At 36.2% G+C, this 21,999-nt stretch overlaps 1 protein-coding gene across 1 annotated transcript in view; it reads right to left on the bottom strand.

Moving 5' to 3' along the window:
• The window catches only part of ZFAND3 (zinc finger AN1-type containing 3), a 137,183-nt gene that overhangs the window by 38,602 nt on the left and 76,582 nt on the right, over positions 1–21,999 (bottom strand). Inside the window, 1 exon segment of the mRNA NM_001256231.1 lies at positions 8,343–8,522. Within this exon segment, the coding sequence (NP_001243160.1) occupies positions 8,343–8,522 (180 nt within the window).

The raw sequence follows: 21,999 nt of genomic DNA, 5'->3' as shown, positions 1-21,999 counted from the left end.
CACTAGTGCCTAATAACCAGTGAAGGTAGCACGTACTTTGCTGAATTTCCTTCTGCTACTCCTTTTGTTCCACCATTAAAAATGTCATGCATAATTCAGTACTGTGGCCTTTGCTGTGCAGTTCCATGTGGAAGTCACTACATGGAATCTTTTAGTATACATAACTGCTAATTCTGTCATCTTTATATTGTTTGAAACAGGACACTATATTTCTCACAGCTTTGATAAAAATTTTGTGTGTGAAAAAGGGAAGTCATAACAACAGAACACCAGTCTATCTTGGCCATTCACAAAGGTAGGCTTATAACTTCACATGATTCAGGATATATCTGCATTTTCATTGCCAAAAAAAGTAATTTTTTCAATGTTATTTAACTATGCTACATAAAACACTTCAGTGCACAGTGAAAGGACACACATGTCTAGCTTCTAACATAACCCACAAGGCTGTAGAGCTCTTTTTGCTCAGCACAAACAAGACATTAAAATGGAAGAAAAGAAATATCTTTCCAATTAACAGATAACACAACAGCTTCTGCTCCTATTTTTCGCAGTGTATGGTTTCTGACATTTGCAACTCCTCTTTCAAACAAAAGCAGTCACTACCCAGGGATAACGTAATCCCAAGAGAAGATGATTATAAATGCAAAAATACTAAAAGCTACTGAAGAAATTGGAAGTATTGTAAGAATTTTGTGAATCCTCAAGTTTGCAAATTCAAACATAGAATTAACAATGGGCAAAACAAGATAATTTGAACCTTATCATATATTAATACAATAGGTCTTATTAATGTAGTTACTATGTTTTTGGCTTCTGATAGCCACGGTGTTCTGTAACTTACTGTTAGCTGTACTCAAAATATATTGATTAGAAGAACAGATTCAAACCTAATTTCTCTAATTATCCAAAGCAGCAAAATTTTATATATTGCTTATATTTTTATGGATACATTAATATTGCTATTATTTACTATTGTAGAGTATTCTAAATTCTGTATGTTTAAATTGTCTTTTAGAATGCCCTTCTGCATTGTCCATCTCCCTTCCTGAACTATGTAAACTGCTGCCAAGCAGTATTTGTCCTGAGGACATCTCCGAGTCAGGGCAACTTGTTTCCCCTTCCTGAAGTCTGTAAAGTGAAACTATTCCACTCAGTCAAAGCCTCCTATGCAGGAAAGAAGTTCAGCACTGGGCTGTTTAACCCCCTCTCCTTGCTGTTTGAAGAATCACTAAGTCTAAGCCCAGAGGACATGCATCAGGTGGGTTTGAACAGCACTTGGAAGCACACTGTGCAGAGAAAAGAGACACAGAAGGGAGCAAAACTAAGTTAACACATGAGTAAAAAGTCTAAATTACAGTAATAATTTGAAACAACTTCAGATGCCACAAAAACTGCAAGCCAGATAATGAACAAACATGAAAAATAATGAGCCTGAAGCTCAGTAACATTTGATCACAGTAACATATGGACAGAGGAACTCCTCTTTGAGCTTTTGGTACTGTGATGGTTCATACCCAGATAAGCCACACTGACCCCTTGAATGCAACAGGCTGGAACAAGGTAGTATGCAAGAGCTGAATTTCCTTGGACAGTGGTGCTCTAGCCTGGACAGGAACAATTTCATGGCTGTTTGCAATACAGGAAAGAGCCTAAATTGGGAAACCTGTCCAAACCAGTAACCTAGTTGTAGATTTGCTGAACTGGGAGAGACATAATCTAATTAATCTACACAATTGAGTCTGAAGACAGTCATTGATTATGAGCACCAACACATAAACAAACAGAAACATAAATCTCTAAGTTCAGTCTGCACAGACAGACTATACTATCTTTAAGGAAAAAAGGCCGAAGAACTTTACAACACTTAAGAACTGCTTATTTGCTGCAGAACGGGGAATATGCATGATCATCTAAGTGATATCATTACTACACAGATAAGAGGATTATATCATATAAAAATACTTTTTAAAATCTAATTTTACAAATCAGCCTTTAGGTATTTTTGTGGATTTTTGTCTGCATGAAGCTTTTGACCAAGGAAATGAAACCAGGACTGCTTTGTTGCTGAATAGATGGTAAATTTAACAACTATAATGAAGTAAAGGGAGACAGGATTCAGATTCCACCTTCTTCCCTACTATTGTCTCAATTGGTTACCTGCTTTTCCTCAGTAATAGACATTATATTCTCCTAGTTCATAGGTGTAAGATGAAATGTAAAATGTGCTTTTGAAACCAGCAGTTAAATAATATTTTTATAAACAATTTTATTTAACCTCAATAGCTGTGCAGCTCTAACCCACATTTTTCCAATGTGATTTGTGTTTCTGTTTTGTGTTCCATGGGGTCCTTTCACACTAATAAATGGGACCCTAGGATACCACTGTCTACTCTGCATGTGAAGTGACTATAAATCAGAAGGAACAATTAACAGTGGTATAACATCCCTAGTCTTCATTATATTTCAAAATTATCATGCCACAGATGTAGAAAGATGTGCTCATTTCATAAAGCTCTGTGCCAGACCTTTGCTTGTCAGAAGACACAGATATGTTCTTTATATGAAACAGAGACTGTATGGAATAGATGGAAACTTACATAACGATCTTCACTGAAGAAAAGATGATAATGACACTTCTTATTCAAATTTCTAACTGCCTTTATGTCCTGTACTGGCAGGTAATACTGGTGGCATTTCTCAAAAGAAATGGCCCACAACTCAATATGGTTTTACATTTCAAAGCATTCTTACAAATTCCCAGAAAAAAAGTGCTTGCATTGATATTGAAATACATGTATTTTGTGATAAATATTAAAAAAAAATCAGATTCAATGATAATCAAATTAAAAAAACGAGTTAGTTAATTTTAACATTAAAATCAGTGACAAAAGACTATTTGTAAATAGGTTCTAATGAAAATAAGGCTAAACAAAAAAAAAAAAAATCCCAGACAATGTGAAACAACTTTTACTGTTATCTAATTTAATAAAAGCAAGAACCTGAAAAAATAGCTAGTTCTTGTTCTGTGCAACAGAAGCCCAAAGATGCCTATTACATCAAAAACCAGACAGGCGAATATCTTGTATTAGAGATGTGTCCACTCTTGCTTTGATACAAGACACAAAATTGACTACAATGAGAAAAAGCACATGACAATCTTGTGAGCTGATAAAGAAAATTAGAATTATTCACCATCACCCATGTTTCTCAGTTATGTTTGGGTGTAAGTTTAATTTAATACTGGGTCATATGGGTCACATAGGCTTCATTGTAGCCCAGCACAATTTTACCACTTACTGCATTTTTTTGAATCAGAGAAAACCATAGACATTGGTATTATTGAGAATAAATCAGTTTAGTAACAAAGCAAATTACTTTCTACAACCATTTTTGATGAGCAAGACAAAACCAGGCAGCTAGCTTTGTCTGTTTATACATTTACTAGTTACAGAAGTGGATATGCACGTAACCTTCAGTCAGAGATGAGCCAGAGAACAAAGCTCCTCATTGACTCAATTAGGAAAAAAACAAACCAAACCCAAAACAAAGCAAAAAACCAGCCCCCACCCCCCAGAAAAAAAAAATAAACCTGAAAAAAAACCCAAAATAAATGAAGAAAGGAAGTACAAAACTGACTCCTACTGAATTCTCAAAGTCAGGTCATTTAAAAAAAATATACAATGAATAATATCCAAGTACAACTGTCATTTAAAAAATCACTCTCCTTAAAAAGCACAAATTGAAGTTAGGGATGTCATCATAATAACTCAAAATATGAAGTATTTTCACAGCATACATAGAAAAGCTGTCATCTCGAACTCTACTCACAAACCCAAGCAAAATACAAAAACCATGAAGTTGTAATAAATTGTTAGAAACCTTCTGCGTAGTGTCAGAGAAAGGGCTGTTCTGCAAAAAAGAAGCAAAGAAAGAATGTACTTGTTTAGCCATTTTTCACAAAGTTATGTTGAAAAAAATGACATATATTTTTATTTTATTCCAAAGAGAAAAAATACCATTACTTTTTGAGTGCTATAGCCTATGTGGCTTTTTACACAGTCATGCTTCAACAAGCTCTAAAATTCACAGTACAAATATCCAATAGGTGCAGTAGGAAAAACAATCTCTCACCTTTCTGCCCAATATCTCTTATAGAAGCCTACTGCTTCTCTGTCTCAGGACAAATACACTTAATGTACACTAACTTCACTAAAATTACTCCATAACTGGGGGTATTTCAGTGCTTCTACTGCACACAAATGCTTAATAAAATAAATGATGTTATAAAGCATTTTCTAACCTTATCTTGCAAATTTAAATGTTCAAGACAAAGGTGTTTTAGTTGTGATATGCAATGGCCTAAATTCTGAAGGGTATACAGAAACTAGCCAAAATTTAGAGACATCCAGTCATGAAATACCTTTGTATCTGGGCATCTAAAATTCAGCACACAGAGAGGTAAGGTGTGGTCAGTGATCATCACAATCTTTCTGGGCTGAAATCTCCAATGTATTTTCTGACATTCACAGCAGTAGCTCAGATCTTAGTTTATCTTCTTATAAATTCTTCAACACAGAAATGAAGAGCATTTAACACTTTTAGAAACAGCAGCTATTCCTTTTGTCCTTTTTCTCAATTGTGTTTTTTTGCTATTCAAGAAGGCCAAGAAAAGTTAAGCACACAATTAAAATAAAATCCTGTCAGCCGAAGCTAAAAACTACTGAAATACCAAATCTGATCAAGCTGCCAGAGTCAGTGTTCTTCACATCGACATTTCTCCTGTCACATAACAACACAGTTCATTTCAAACTTGCACAGAACCAGCTTTAGCTCTGCTCATACAGTGACAGAAAAATGATGTGACAGCCCCAAAGAAAGCATTGAAGGCCTGAAACTAAGCAAAATTATTCCATGTGCAGTGTGACCTTTTCTCTACCAAAATACATAGAACCTTGCTTAATAAGCTGCTTTTGGTTTTTTTTTAAATAATGTTGGTGGGTGAAGGTAAGGACATTGAGAAGTGAGGGCCATTGTCAAATCCATTTTTTCCTGTCTGCTAAAGATAATCAAAAACCTTGCCCACCCAATATGAAAAGGAAATCTTTGACAGAGGAACTGGCTGATACAGTGACTGATGCTGAAATAGCTACCATTAGGAGCTCCTAAATGAAAGGAGGAGATGGAAGGAAAATTGTGAACAGATTAAACTTATCTGCACATAAAACAGCAGCAGAACAAAAATTAGACTGATTTAACTACCTGTTAAGAAATGGATCAGTAAAATCCATCCAGCTCTAGACTAACCAGAGCTATACCAATATCAATATTACTCTTTGTCTGCAAGTTTATTTCAGCAAATTTACTGCAACTGGTGAGACCTGAACATTTTGGATAGAAACAGGCAACTCAAGAAGTATATGTGAAGGGGGAAAAAAAAATTTCCACAGAATTCCCCCCTCACCAATTTCAACAGAATTTAAAAAAATTAATGATTAGTAATAGATCATAAAAGATCAAACACATGTGAACAAGGGGAAAAAAATTACTGAGGTTGTGTCATTGTCTCTGGGTATAAATTTTTAACACATTTTTGTTGACTGTAAATAATACTGAAAACTACTGGGTAAAAATTTCTTTGTCACATTTTTGTTGACTGTAAATATAATATTAACTATAATATTAACTATTAAATATATTCACCTGTAAGGGAGAGAGATATTAGAAGGCACATCAGCCATTGTGGTAGGTAACTCTTCAGAACTGAGGCTGGTGGTAGATGGAAAGTCACTACAACCTGGTTGTATATGTAAGACACTCAGGAATGCAAATGCAACTCTCACATAAATCAAAACAGTAACAAAAAAACCACACAAATACTTGCACAATGTCAAGCTGAACTGCAAAATATAGTTCAAAGAAATTTTCTCCTATATAATTAATTCTGTGATAAAAAGGAAATAGCTATTTAAAAACAAGTACAAAAACCCTTTCCCTTTCTCTGATACAGAGTATGAATCTTGCCACATGTGATTTCTATGGTTTTCTTCAGTTGTAACATGAATGACTTTAATTGCCTAAATGACTTGCTGAAATTTTGTCCCCTTTGTTTACCCTGTGGACTTAAGTATTGTGGCAAATGCTTTGATGCAAGATTCTCTACAAAATCTTGAAAGGAAAGAGAAGCGAGTGGAATGAAGCATGAGGATCCTTCCCTATTAGATCACTGTTCCCACACTTGGATAAGGATTACCATAGTGATTACACAGTTGATTTCTGGTGAATTACCTCAATTCTGTTCAGAACAGAACACAGCTGTATGTCATCACAGGGCAGTGAGAAGTATCAGACTTTAAAGAACACAGCTGTACTAACAGCAGTGCATACTTTACAGAACATGCTGCAAAATAAATAAATATTGCACAGAAAAAGATAACCTCAAACTAAAATCTTAAAGACATTTAAGCCTGGCCATTCTTCATTAAAGGAAAGAACCTTGCACAATGAGGTCATTATCCATCAGAAAATCTCTATCTGTACATAGTTATTTCTGATAAATAATATTAAGCTTCATTAAAGAGGTAGTGGGGATATGAAAACAGGCAGAGCTGTAAATAAATCTCTCCACTGCATTTCACTTAAAAACATCCCAGCAGGAAGTCATAAAGAGAGTTTTTTTAATAGGCAATGTTTTCAAATGCTCTGCAGGCTGTACTGCCTATATCCATCATGTTTAGTGTATGCTCACAACCTCCCAGCAATTCAGGACGAAGGACATTATTTAATTTCTTTCCCATTCCTGTAATCACCTTCCCACTTACCAAATCTTTCTCAGTCATAATAGGAACACTTTGTTGTAAACCAGTTTCATTTCTACCTGAACTTATTTTCAGAAAAGCTGACCCAGTAAGCACTACAGAAGCACCCTATGACACTGGCTAGCAATAGAGCAAGGTGCTCTAAGTCCCCTGCACCGTGAATGCCCAAATGTGTTGGTGAAGCGTAATGTGTTTTCCTGAATTCCCCAGGAAGCTTGTTTTAAGGCCTTGTTTTTACAGCAGGCTACAATTTCCCCTGAAGAAGCACTGAACAGACGGACAACATGGAAGGGTGGTCAGCAGCAACTGTGTACCCAAAGCAGAGACAAGAGTTACACAGCAAGGTTAGTCTTACGACAAGAACTCGTCACAGAAACTCACATTTGAGCACTTGTATTTCTGACAATTTTCTCAAATATGGATAGATAACAACTTCACAGTTTAGAAGTTTTACTTTAGTTAGTCTTATAAACCACCACAATCCCAAAATGACATTTTATGCTTTGTCCACAGCCAACCTGCATAATGAAAAACTCTTCATACCTATAAACAGAATAAATACTTGGACAACTCAGCAAAACCATCCTAAGCAAAGAGTTAACACAACTGAAAGCAAGATATTTTAGTCCTAGTGCCTTGTCAACATTGTTATTTCAGCAGTTGCCTAAATGTTCAAGAACCAGAGTAGCTGTTGTAGATTTCCTACAGAAAAACAAGCATTTTCTTGCAATGTGCTAATCTATTCAGTAGCCACAACCTAAAGTAATCTCAGCTTAAGAGGGTTTCTCTCCATAATTAATTATTATCTCTCCACAATTTAATTATTAAAATTAAATAACCCTTCTAAAATAAATCTAAAACTAGAGAAAAATGAAGCTACGAATTACACACTGGAGCTTAGGTTGTAGAATGCAGATTTTACAACTCAATATATTAGATGCAAGATGAACTTTATACAGAGGTTAAGAATAATTTAAAAGTCAGTTTTATCTCACTGTGTTTGCTAAGCATTCTCACTTACCTTCAGAGAGAATTTTTGCCTGAGAGTTCAACAAAGACAAAAGATAGATCTTGAAAAAACAGATAAATTACCACATGAAGCAACTTATTTGCAACTATCAGTCTAGACAACACGCATTACAATCAGTGTTATGTGCAACTACAGTAATTAAAAACCAACATGTTTAAAAGTCAGATTTCACAAGATACTAGTGTTGATGCTAGAATATACATACGAATTTATCATTAATGTGAGGAGTTTCTCACAATTAAATTCTTTCCCACACATCAAATGGCTTACATATACATGAAATATAATATATCAAATGTAAAGTTAGTTAAAAGCTCTGTTTGTTCTTCAGTTAAAGCCATCAATGTCTATTTTGTGAATAGCTTCCAACCTTCCCCTTCACCCCAAAATCCAGGTGATTAACTTCCAGAGGAAGTCAGTAAAAGATAAACCTGAGAACAAAGCAAAATGTTTGTTATGCCTCCTTTGCTTTCACTTCGGACTCGTGCACTTACATTCCTCTTTGCTCGGTGAAGTTACATTCAGTTCTGTCAAAAGTTGCTGGTTGGAGTTAGCGGCCTGCATGGTTAGAGAGGTATTGCTGTTGTCACTGTTCGTTTCCCCAGAGAACAAATCTGACTGGCTGTTGCTTGTGCTGGGAGTAGAGTCATCGTCTGGCTGTTTCTTCTGGAAATCTATCAAAACCAAGATTTAATATGTCATACCACTTGCTCAGTCTAATCACCAAATTTTATGCAAAAACCCCTATGTAACAAAAATAAGCTCAAAACACTGCCAGAGGTATCATCACTTTGATAAACTCAAACAGTGGTCTTCAAATTTTTACTTTAAAGTAACTTAAAAGTTGTTTGTTGGAGAAAATACATTTTCAAAATTATACAAAGGTCTTGTTTCTCCAGCCATCCAAGAGCATTTAAAGCTTACCACAACACAAGGTATCATTTTTTAAAGGGTTTACACAAAGCATGTAAAGAAACATAAAGGGAGCAGAATCCAGTAAGAGAAGAACCAAAGTATGTAATACAGTGTTATAAGACTGTTACACTTTTCACTGCTATTATACAAAATTCCATCAGCAACAGTTTTGGCAAAGCCAGTGTACACAGCTACAGTGCCAGGTTAGCATGGAGAGCTGGTGAGGGATTGCTTCTGCATCACTGGTTTGATGGGCATTTGCGAGGGAATGTCTGGGAGCTGGTGGGGAGAATGTTGGGGCATTTCCTCCTTCCTTCACTTTCCAACACTGGCACTAAAAGTTGCTAACTGATCTAAGAGCAGAGAGTTAGGTATGGAAGGTAAATCACTAAAATACATTGAAGATTTGTGCAAACAATTGGCTTCAAAGTTTTCTTTTTTTATCAGCAAATGCCAAGTCACACTTGTCTCCCAACTGCCCCCATAGTCCAAATCCCATGTGTTTCTCAAATGTCACCCTCTGGCTCACCTTGCCTCCAAACCAGATTAGGGTTTGAGGGGAATCATTTTCAAGTGCAAATTCCCTGCTGAACGCTTCTTCCCAAATCTGCAGTCCTGGTATATGATTGTTTATAGCATTAGTCTACCAGCTACACTACTGGATTTCAGTCTGGCACACTTTGGGAAGCATACCTGCCAATGAAGTGAATTTTGGTTTGCTTAGCATCCTACTTCTCTCACCTCTTCCTTGTAAAGAAACAGCTGAAGATGAAGTGCACCACCACTTGGTATCTAAGTACATTTTTTCTAAATTACATACAAGGGTAGAATTTATTCAATACATAAATACATAGATAAATCAGTATTTCATTGCTTATTATTATGTCATGACAGAAGAAAACAGAGCAGTCTATAAATATTTGCAGATGATGATGTGTTAGAAACACAGGTTGCCAACATGACTCACTGGGATTGGGAAGCACTACAGTCACACAGTCCCTAAATGCTGATTTAGGATTTAAGTGATTTGCCAGAAAATAAGCTTAATTTCTGCTGTGGAAGAGTCAGCCAGAGTCCAGACAGGAGAGGAGCAGGCTCAAAGCCGGGGAGGAGGAGGGGGAGGATGAGGAGGAGGGAGAAGGTGGCAGACAGGAAATCATCCACCTCCACAATACAGCTCTGGAAAACCAGTGGGAAGCTTTTTGTCAGGAATGAGTTACAGAACTCAGGAAGACATTCTACTCAGGCCTCACTAGGTATCAACAAAGTCTAACCCAAACTGGGCTTCTGGATTTTATCTGTATGTTTCTGAAATCAAGAAGGCTTTAGACATTTTTCTGCTTCAGCCACAATGAGGCAGCTGTGGCAATTTTAACAGTTCAGAACTGCTGCAGCAGCAAAATCCACCATGGCAGTGAAACACTCTGCCTCTGTTAACTCATGACCCTCTGTTCAGAAGTAACTTTTACTCAGACTACAAATCAATTAACTTTCAAAAAAGTTTTAGCCTGTTCAGTTGAGTGGAACCCAAGAACACCTCCCACCCCTTCTTTATTACAGACAAGCGTACTTGAGAAAAGCCTTAAGACTGATAATCCCAAGCACCCCAAACACAAGAACTGTAACTGAAGCTTGCCTTTGTATTTCGTCCATGTATTGGGGAGTATTTGGCTTCTGTAAACCAGGACTCTCATTAACAAAAATAACTTGCAGATCACCTTGCTCTTCCTTCAAGTACCATAAAAGCTGGCAGTATTTCCAGGAGAGCTGAGCCTGAATAAATCCAGTTAAGGCTTAACTGCTTAACAAATAAAACAAAAATACACACATGATACAGGCAAGACCCTGGCAAGTTTTGAAAGGTAAGCTTTATTCTGATTAAAATCAGAATGCAATTCTGTTGACAGAACAATGACCTCACCTAATAATCTCAACAAGGAAAAACCAGAACAAGAGTTGGCAAGACATTAATCACCATCTGCAGAAGTTCCTATTTAATTAGAAAGGCATGAGAAACACTTTAATTTAATTTTTAAAAAAGTTTTCCTGAGACTTTCACTATACTAGCAAAATCTATGCCAAAATTCACAAGGGTGACCGAAAATCCATGAAACCTGCACTGCCCATTCCTAGTTAATGAAATGCATCTTTGCAATTTTTAATACAAGCCTTCTCCATATGTTAGAAAATATGTTTTCTTTTTCCTCTCAACATTGTCTCCCTTTCTCCATGGCCTTCAGGCTGTGGTGGGGTTTTTTTTGGTTAAACTGTAAAGTATCCTGTTGTTAACAATATGGTGAAGTCAGCACAAAATAAGACATGAAAATTTGCTATTTGCTCTTTCCTGCAAATATGGGGAAATAGTAGATGGAAAAATCTATCAATAAAATGCATGTAAGGCATTCAATAAACTATTACTGCTTGGTAAAGAAAATGCTAAAAATAAGCAGCTGTCAGCTGCTTAAAGGTCCAAAATCCTTTTGCTTTGTTGAGTCCAAGAGTTACACACCCAGTATCTCTAATAGCTGAGCAAGAACAGAATATCTCAGAGGTCTCATGCACTGGGAATTAATACTAAGAGTATTATTTTTGTTTTGTTGCTTAGTATTTCTTTGTAAACAAAACAATGACTATGTGAATGGACAGACATGATTCAAACATTTAATATTCTATTTATACAATGAATTCTAATAGCTTAGACTAAAGGAAGGCAAGAAGCTGCACTCATTTCCAGACTTCAGGTAAGACCTTCTTTTGCAGGACAATCTTTTGCCCATTTTTATCAATAAGATAGATAACATTAATAGTGAAAGCCATTGCCTTTACAGCTTCTGATTCTAGCCCATAAAACTGGAGTTGCCACACAACATCACAACTTCTGCACAGCCCTAAAACTTTCAAGCTCATTTGTCCAGTTACTGTTACCAGGTTACTGTGAGCAACGTGCAAGACCCCATCTTCCCAGCATGTTTATTTCATCCATTGCCTCAAGAACAAATATTTAGGACATCCAACCCCTTCCACCACCTAAAATACTTGATTCTGTGACACAAGAAACCAGACAGTCCCATTTCCAGTACCTAGCCTTATTTAGCCATCAATATCCAACAAAATATCTAAGAAAATCTTGAGTTCTCAACTTTTCCTTAACTAAAGGCTCTGTGACTAAGCAGGAAATGACCCTTCACAGCTTCTGGTAACTGCTGTGATTATAATCAGTTAAAATTTAAGGTAATTGTAAGTATGAACATTATCAGCATATCACAAAGCCTTTCTTCTGAAAAAGACAGGCATGTCAAAGTATTACATGAAATGACTCAACACTAAGCCAGACTATTTCTTCATTTGCACTCTTGCTATGGCATAAGAAACCATGTCATCTCCAAAAATCTCCTTTTGGGTTATTTTGAGAGTCTAAGTTGCAAACAATTCCTATTCTCTGACCTGTAACAGATGTTTCATTAAAAAGTTCATTCAAATACGTTATAGAAGAGTTGTCAGAGTAAACAGCATGCTAAGGGGAGAAAATCAGAGTCTTAAAAATAATTATTTTAACTGATAGGAAATGTTACACTTCCTTACTCTTCAGTTCTACAGTTCCCATAACATAGCAATGTGAACTAGCAAAAAGGTTATTTGAAGAGTGCTAGCTTCTTACACTGCATTAAATGCACAATCTACATGTTTTTATTCCCAGAGCAACTTGTTCTTTTTCAGAGCATAAATTAATGTGTTAGTATAACATCAAATGCATCCAGTCCTTTAGCATCCCAATGCACACAACAGACTTACAGGTTACTCAGAAAACAGTTCCACAATTAAAAAAAAACTGCTTTCTGGGAGTACTCCATGGGAAGTAACAAATGTTATGACATTGAAACTGCTACTGCAAAATCTTCAAGTTAGGGTCTTTTCTCTTTTCTTTTCTTTTCTTTTCTTTTCTTTTCTTTTCTTTTCTTTTCTTTTCTTTTCTTTTCTTTTCTTTTCTTTTCTTTTCTTTTCTTTTCTTTTCTTTTCTTTTCTTTTCTTTTCTTTTCTTTTCTTTTCTTTTCCTTTTCCTTTTCTTTTTCCTTTTCCTTTTCCTTTTCCTTTTCTTCTCTTTTCTTTTCACAGAACTGAGAACAGAGAAACTGTTCATATATAGCCAGGGAATAGTACTGAAAGGCCCAAAGATTTTATTTACCTATTGAGAACTTTTCACTAACTTCGCTGGTTCACAGCTTACTGAAGGCATTTCAAGCGTCATTCATATGTAACTACTTTTTTGCATAATAAATTAAACTGAAATGGATAAAACTTCACTTTCAGTACATATTGAATGAAGTACAATAATGGCCTGGCAATGGTCTGGTCTCTTTCCACTTGGAAAGAGAAGTTTTAGCATTTTTCTTTTTAAATAACATGCAGACATAAAGATGCATTAGCCCACTTGGAGAATAAACACAGATATGTGGCTATTAGGGGAATGCATCATAGAATACACATAAGCATTTGCATTAAGAGGTGACAAACAAGGTCATAAAAAGGAATCAGAGGTACATATTAATTATAGTAAATTATATTTATAAATATATACATAAAATATATTAGACTGCAAAGTACAAAATTACAATTGCAGTATATTCTTATATGAGCTATCAGCAGATCTCATTGTTTCACAGTACGAAGTACTGAAAGAATTAAACAGTAAAAATAATAGAAAGGTGATTTTCTGTAAAACAAATTTATTTAGAGTTATGAGCATGTAAGATACAGGAAAGCTATTCAGCTCTTAGTGGTTTTATTCATAAATACAACATTTTCTCTTTTTTTCAGCTGTTCTTCATGAAGATAAACTGAAATGAGTACTTTATGCTAAGTTATCCTTTATGATTATACTTTTTAAAATTGCAACACATTATTAGTAAGTTTTAAATAACACTGAGCTTTGCATATTGCATATATTGAGTTTTTGATAAGCATTTAATTGTCTTTTCAAATAAGCAGAGAAGTATTACAAAGGCAAAATAAAAAAGACACATCTTCAAGGGTGGCAAACACAGATAACACAAGCTGCAATTACACATATTTATCACTCAGGAATAAGGGTCAAGGTATGTAACACTGCTTTATTTGTAAATCTTACGCAATGCATCAATATTTTGGGGATTTAGCTTGGTCGGGGTTTTGTTGTAGAGTTTTTTGTTTGTTTTGGTTGGTTGGGTTTTTGATGGGTGGGAGAAGTCTGATGATGATGTGTTTTGAGCTGGTTTTCTCTCTAAAAAGACACTCCTTGCTTAAAGATGACATTCCGTAATAAATCATATTTCCCTTGGCTAAATAAAATGATTCTTCCCCAAAGTTACACAGGAACCTCTGGATTTGACTACTGCATTTTGCCTTTCATTTAGTAAGAAAATTAATGAATAGCTAATAAGCAAAGACTATCAAGGCAACAAGCATAACATTGTTAGAGGTGACCGTCGACTTAAGATACAGATTATTATATATGCAGACATGTTTTTAAGGAGGGAAAATGCAGTTTTGTACAAAATAATCTACAGCAAATGTATTAACCAGGCTTATAACACACTGCATGTCAGACATGAAAAAATTGTCATTTTTACAGCATATGATCCCATAATTTTCAAAGCAGTTGTGAAATCCTAAATTGATGAAATAGGAATTTCTTTATAATCTAAAAAGTATCCCTTGAGAGTGGCTTCCCCACAGAACAAATACTCCTTGCTCTGCCTGATAACAACAATTTGCTTACTGTAGCAATTTCAGTACAGACCAGGAACAAGGTCACTGAAAACTTCTGTACCCTGGTGTCACATTTCCCATTCTTATGTAAAGCATCAGGCTCACATTATTCCAACTAAAATTTCATTATTCCAGAAAACTCACCAACATACAAAAGAATAAATATTACTGACTTTTACAGGATCCAAAGTGCTGAAGCCATGAAGAGCAAACTCCTATTTTAACAATCCACTTTAAATTTCCCATTAAGAGAATCACCAAGGTCCACCGTTAGCATGCATACTTCAATTTATTACAGAGTACGTATGTTGCCATCTGAGTTTACATTCTTGTAGAAAACTTCCTCACACAACTTTCTGTAAACAATCTATTGTTTTGCATTCCTTTGTGGAGGCGGAGAGGTTTGATGTACTGGTGGTTTGTCCAGTGTCATTGGAGAGGTGGTATGTTCACCCTCCAATCCACTGTCACATTTGGAAAAGTATAAATGTTGGGGTCAGAAATAAAACTTCCTCTTTTTACCTTTGCAATAGAGCGGCTCGCATCATGCTTTTGTGTGTTGTGTAGTGACATAGTGAGAAAGCTCTACTTGAAGGTACTGTTCCATTCCAAAACCTAAAACCAATGAGAGGCTGGCTTATACAGCACGTGCATCTGGTAAAACTAGGACATGAAGACAATTTAATACCCAGATAATTGACATTCTATGGATTCTTGAATCGCTATTAAAGGATATTGGTAATAGACCAATGCGAGGGTAAAGCATGAAATTTAAGTAACTGAGGAAGACAAAGGAACCACTCCATCATGACTGCAAGAAATATTTTATTTTTCAATGACATGTGTAGTGGGTATTCATTAGGAAGGGCATATACCAGAATGGACTAGTAAGACACCTTACTGAGTGGGCAACTTGCTCAGGACTCTTACACACTCTTCTGCTAAAGATGGCAATCTCAACAATTTTACTGACTCCAAGAAACAAGACAAAGAACTCCACTACTTAACAGCCAGGAAAAGTAAAATCCTGCAGCCATTTGAAGACCCATCTGGCAACTGAGAAGAATGAACATTTAACATGATCTGAGGATAATACAGCAGAGATATAACAGAATTAAACATGGGAACATTTTTAAAAAGTACCTGGGGAAAACATCTAAGTGAACTGTAGAATTTGCCCTCAAAGGCAACTTGGAAAACATGTGACATTGGCATTTTACAACAGACAAGGCAATTCTAGAAGACACTTAAAAACGTAAGCATAAAACTGACTAAGAGCATCACACAACCCATAAAACCCACACCTCTATTATTCCCCTAAATTTCGGTATGTTTATCACTAGAATTCTTTCAGTATTACTATCCCTTCATGAAACTAAACAAATTAGTAAATGTACAAGTTTGAACTAAATTCAGAGTGATGAGACATCAAAACTTATGCACCTAAGGGGGAAGAAACATTTGTTTTGATGGAGGAAACTGACCCATGAACCTATAAACCAAGCACTTTGCAACAGCAGCAAGTCCTATGAAACAAACTAATGAAGTGAACTTCTCAAGGTGCATATATAATAAATGAGAGATCTTGAAAATGGGATAGTTAACTGAATTTAATTGCAACTCCTATTTATTCCGGACACATAGGAGCTATTATTTTAATAAAAGAAATGTTTCACAGAATCACAGAATAATGAGGTTGGAAGAGACCTCTAAGATCATCAAGTCCAACCTATGCCCTAACACCTCAACTACACTATAGCACCGAGTGCCATGTCCAGTCTTTTTTAAAACACATCCAGAGATGGAGATTCCACCACTTCCCTGGGAAGACAGTTCCAATACTTTATTATTCTTTCAGTGAAAATTTTTTTCCTAATGTCCAACCTATACCTTCCCTGACGTAGCTTGAGACTGTGTCCTCTTGTTCTGTCATTTGCTGCCCAATGGAAGAGATTGACCCCCACCTGTCTACAACCTCCCTTCAGGAAGTTGTAGAGAGCAATAAGGTCACCCCTAAGCCTCCTCTTCTCCAGGCTGAACAACCCCAGCTCCCTCAAATGCTCCTCACAGGGCTTGTGTTCCAAGCTCCTCACCAGCCTCGTTGCCTCCTCTGGACATGCTCAAGCATCTCAACGTCCTTCCTAAACTTAGAGGCCCAGAACTGGGCACAGTACTCAAGATGCAGTCTCACCAGCGCCGAATACAGGGGAAGAATGAACTCCCTACTCCTGCTGGTCACACAATTCCTAATGCAGGCCAGGATGCCATTGGCCTTCTTGGCCACCAGGGCACATTGCTGGCTCATATTCAACCGGCTGTTGACCAGCCAGTTTCAATTAGCTTTTCTTATACTGGAGCTATCTTGCAAGTCACCTTACCATGCCTTTTCCAATATTGAGAGAGAACCTTCCAATTTCAAGACACATGCCTACTATTTTTTAATTAATTCCTCCAGTCTAATTTATGTAATTCCAATTAACGTGTACATTTGCCTCATTTTCTGTCAGTAATAGTCACATTTTTATTTCAAGCATTCCCAAATGTTTGACTATGTCATAAATTGACAGGATTTTCACAAGGGACCAAAGGCCTCTGCAGCAGATTAAACCTTGCTTAGTAGTAACCCACTCATCAGTTCCCTTGCCCTTATTTTCCGTTAGGGCACCTTAATAATTACCAATTATGAAACTCTCAAAACATCTCCCAGAATCACAGATTTAACAGATTATTTTCGCCCTTTCCTTCCAGGCTGATCTGGAAGGAAAGGGTGAGCAGGCACTCCCATTTCCTGGCTTCACTCTCTCAGAGCCAACCAAACACTTTGAAATGTGTGTCTGTAAGGACGATTTAGTATCTTCTCACTATTTAGGTTTTACCACCAAAGCAGTGAATGATGAAGTATAAGGGGTAATCTTCCCACTCTTCTCAATCTTACTGCAACCTGGTGTTTCTTCTTGTAATACACATCTGCCTTTCATATAAAGTAGCTAAAGGAAAGCGTGGAGAGGAAACTCCCAGTCTGACAGTCTTCAGTTGTTGGGGCAACAACTTTGCAATGGTTAGAATTTGTATGAGCAATCTGTAACTTCAACAGTCTAAAATAATATGAAGAAAACTGAAGTAATGTTTTAATCATACAAGTGAGAACACTCAATGAAATCTCATCTGACACCTTTCTGCCTTAGTCTCAAGCTCCAGAGCTCATTACCTACGCAAGGAGTCCAGAAGCTTAAAGTGAGTAGCTGTAGTCTACCACTTACCATCTCCTCCACCACATTCTATAATCATATAGAAATGCTGGAGAGCAGTGTTCAACCTGCCAGCAACAACAACAACAACAAAATAAAAACAACAACAAAAAAACCCCACAACCAACCAACAACAAAAAGCAAGAGCTCAAGGACAAAGAAAAGAAAACCTGATTTAGGTTTATAAATCCCAAAGCTCCAACACTGAGAATGCTCCCTAGTTGTGGCTGCCACAAACCATCATGTTACATTCAATTTTGACTATGGAACACCATGGCTCATACACCAAGCTCGTACTTAAGCACTTATTCTCAGTAAAGTTTAAACACAAATATTTCTTTCCCAGTCCTTTAGGAACAAAAATATCAGACACAGACATTGAATGCCTACATAAAATAAACATTTCTTGGACCTCTGTGAGTAACAAAACATGATGAAGTTTTGAATTAATAAAAGTTTCTTTATTTCTTATTAAAACTATCTTTTAGAAGAAGGCATTAGAAATGTTGAATATAAGTCAAAGACAACAGTAATTTTCATTACTAGCCAACTGGTTCCAAATAAAAAATCTGGAACACATGTCAACATTTGAAATTGGTACAAAATGGCTTCAAAAAAAGTAATCTATTGAGTTACTATCTGAGGTTCGTGGATTTTTATATTTTTTTTCCTTAAAAATGCTGACTATTTTGATATTGGTGCTTCTTTTAATGCAAAGAAACCAGAGAAATATAGAAAAGGAATGGAAAACCTGCTCTCCTCAGTGTGTTGCATTCCTGTCCCCTCAGTGGAAAACACAGATAAATACACTACTCCTCAACTTACCTTATTTTTATGTAACAAATACATGAGAATTTAAAGCATCTCTTATGATGATGAAGTGATCCTTCTGCTTGTCAGTGCTGGAGGATTATTGCTGAAATTTCCTAAAACACCCACTCTTGTCTTTGTCTGTATCTCCATATTAAAACAAAGTGCAATAAAAGAGGTGTAAGAAGAAAACAATCCTTCTGCTTCTCATATCCGATTTATCGTTTGATATGATCTGACTTCCTGTGCTATCACTTCCAAGTTAATGCAGATATGGAAAAGTAACCTTTCACCAGCGGTGTTTCCAGAGCTCTGGCTTGCAAACAGTTGTTAGCTGGCACAATAGGTGTGGAATCCCTTAAAGGGGAATCTGCAGTAGCAAAGCACCAACCTGCAGATCAGGGCAGTGATGTGCTGACCTTGAACAATGCATTAATTAAATGCTGGTAATGTTGGGATCCTGCACATAAAAACAGGCTTCTGTCACCAGTCCTTCATGTCTGAAGTTTTGTTTCTCTGAGTTTAACAGTGTCACAGCCAAGGAATTAGGATTCCCACTCATGAAAATGTCCCAGATTTTTTGCTTTTCAGCTGGAGCCTTGGAGAAGATTTACAAGGTTTTACAGGTTTTTCTATTAATGACATACAAAACAAAACTAAAAGTTTTTTGAGTGTTCAGTCTGGATTGGGGGTGGGGTGGGGGGGATAAGAGCAGTTTTCACTATGCTGTGAAAGAACAACAGGACAAACCACCATAAAATGCTTACTAAACAGAAAGGAAAAGGAGGATCAAAAATGTTATTTTCACACATTTGGCTAGTTTGCTACACTTTCTGAAGTGTAATGGGCATGAAAAGCAAGGAACTAAAATATGCCTTCAAGAAGCATTTTAAAGCATTCTTGTTATGCCTAAACAGAGCTAGAAATTCTACAGCCTCTTTGGGAGCTCACATGCCTGATTGATAGATTGAACTCATCCCTATTCAGCTGATAATTTTTTTTTAAAAATAATCTGTTTCTTGGCATGAATACCCTACAAGATAAACTGTTAACGGCAGCCCTTCTCCTCCAGTTAAGGTGGCTAATTGTGGTTCAAGTACAAGTAATTACAGATATTACTTTGGAAACTAACTGAGGACTGACACATGAAATTCAGACCAAGCAGCTAAATATGAATAAACTAAGAGATTAATTAAATTTTCAGAATGAACCAAATGATTGTTAGAAGCTAGGAGCTGCTTCATGCATACTGTTCTGATTACCTGCTTAAAGCACCAACATCCACAAAGCCTATTCCTATAGCCCAGCAAAAATGGCAAAATCTAACAAATCCCAGCAGCAAGATGGGAGAAGAAAACACGGATTACCTAACAAATTCAGTGTGAAAGGGGTCAAGCAGCCTAAACTTCCCCCATCATACCCAGGGGGGAGGAAACTATAAATGCAGTTCAAATATCTTTTTAAAAAGTTCTCCTAGCCCTTCAGTAGCAGTGGCATTCCCACCATGGAAGTTCCAGTCACGGTGTGACAGAGCAGACTGAACTGTAATATCTACCACCAGAGGGAGGTGTTCTATTAGGCTGCATTTTCCAAAACCTTCCTTCCCGGCACTGATTTCTATTCTAATACTCTTCAGCAGAAAAAAAGATCCCTTATTTCTCTAAAGACACTTCTGAAGAGTCTATATTTATGTATATCAATTTTAGAATAAGTAATTTTACTGCAAGGGAAAATTTGATTATTTTGATAGTAATAGGGTTTTAAAATCATGGAGATTTAGGATTAAAAGAAAAATTAAGCTTAGTAGGCTCTGAAAAGAAATAAATATAAATACCATAGGTACATGAAGACCTTGTACCTCGCTAGAACTGCGCCTGTGTAGCTAGTACATGATAAATGACATAATTGTTAGATGTGACGATTGTTTAGTAATTAAATATAATTACTGTTTAATCGTAAGAATAATCATGAAAAACTGTGGTCAGGGGCCTAAGAAAGATCACGAGAAACTCATGTCAATGTATACAATAGAACAATATAAGTTTAATAATTAATATGTAAGTTATATTACGATAGAATATAAAATACGTTCAGCTCGAAAGCCATGTCATAGTCAGATTTGGGTCTGGGCCCCTGATTCCCAGAGCTCTTAATAAAAGCACCTGCATATAATCATATCCCATGATTATGTGTGTTCCTGAACACTAACAATTTAACATAAGCAACTCGGTAACTAAATCCATCCTTTCCGTCTCAAACAATCAATAAAAACCTTGCCTTTGATCCTCTTTCTGACATACAAAACAAAGACACCAGAAATGCTCATCTTCCATATGACTGGGGGCCATTAAAGAATTTTTTCCCAAAACAGAAATTACTTTTACTTTCTTCAGTGATGAGGGAGCGAAAAAAAAAAAAAAAAAAGAAAAAGGGGAAAAAAGTGAAGTGGCACCATCTTGCTGTGCAGCATATTACCAAACTTGAAAGACAAATTTTAAATTAAACAGGAGAAAAAGAGATATAGTTGCAGAAGCACGACTGATGTAATTTCATCTTTGGTAAATTCTGCTGTATAAATCTGTGGGAACAACCAGCAATGTAGTTTTCTAAGAGATAATAGAGAAAGGAGTGGTACCAACAGCGCTGAACTGTGAGAATTTAATTCTGGTAGAAGTTTGAGAGGACTGAGGCAGATTCTTCTGGATAAACAAAAAACATTCAGAATGCCAAGACTAGCAAAACAATGACTACAATATACAGTGCCTAAATGGTTCTCTTGAAATACCCACTTCTACTGATTACAGTGAACAACTCAACTATGCATGGAAAAAAAAATTAATCTCACAACTCTGCCATCTTGCTTTACAATTTCTCCTGTTCTCCTAAGTAATAAAAATGAACCTCCTGTTTAGGGAAAAAAAAAAAAGACAAGAGTTGTATGTTTCCTACAGAGCTGAACAGGCAATATATGTAACACTCAAACCAGCAAATAGAAATGCAGATGAAAAACAGAGAACGAGGATTTCTTGTATCACTTCAAATACAGGGTACACCAAACATTTGTCTTCAGGAGTAGAAACCTGTCATCCATTGCACTATTTCTAGTTAAAGTCTGCAAGTTCTTTAATATATGAACAATAGGTGGTAACTTTTATCAGGACAATCTCCAATGTTCAATCTAATTTTGCTGTAGAAACAAAAATATATCTAAAAAAAAAAAAAAAAAAAAAAAAAGGGGAGCAGAGCATTTATCCATTCAATAGATTTGACTTGGAAACAGTGACAGTAAATCTAACCTGAAATGCTCTGTGACTGATGTTCCAGTGTTTGTCCTCATCTAAAATGCTGTAATGTAACATTTCAACCCTGCCTAATTGTCTGTGTATTAAAATATCAGAGGCAAACAACTTCAGAAGTTACAGTTCTGAAGTAT

The sequence above is a fragment of the Taeniopygia guttata genome, chromosome 3, assembly GCF_048771995.1.
Source record: "Taeniopygia guttata chromosome 3, bTaeGut7.mat, whole genome shotgun sequence".
In the NCBI taxonomy this organism is placed as follows: domain Eukaryota; kingdom Metazoa; phylum Chordata; class Aves; order Passeriformes; family Estrildidae; genus Taeniopygia; species Taeniopygia guttata.
Note: the sequence above shows the minus strand (reverse complement) of the source record. Positions and strands in the feature narration are given on the sequence as shown.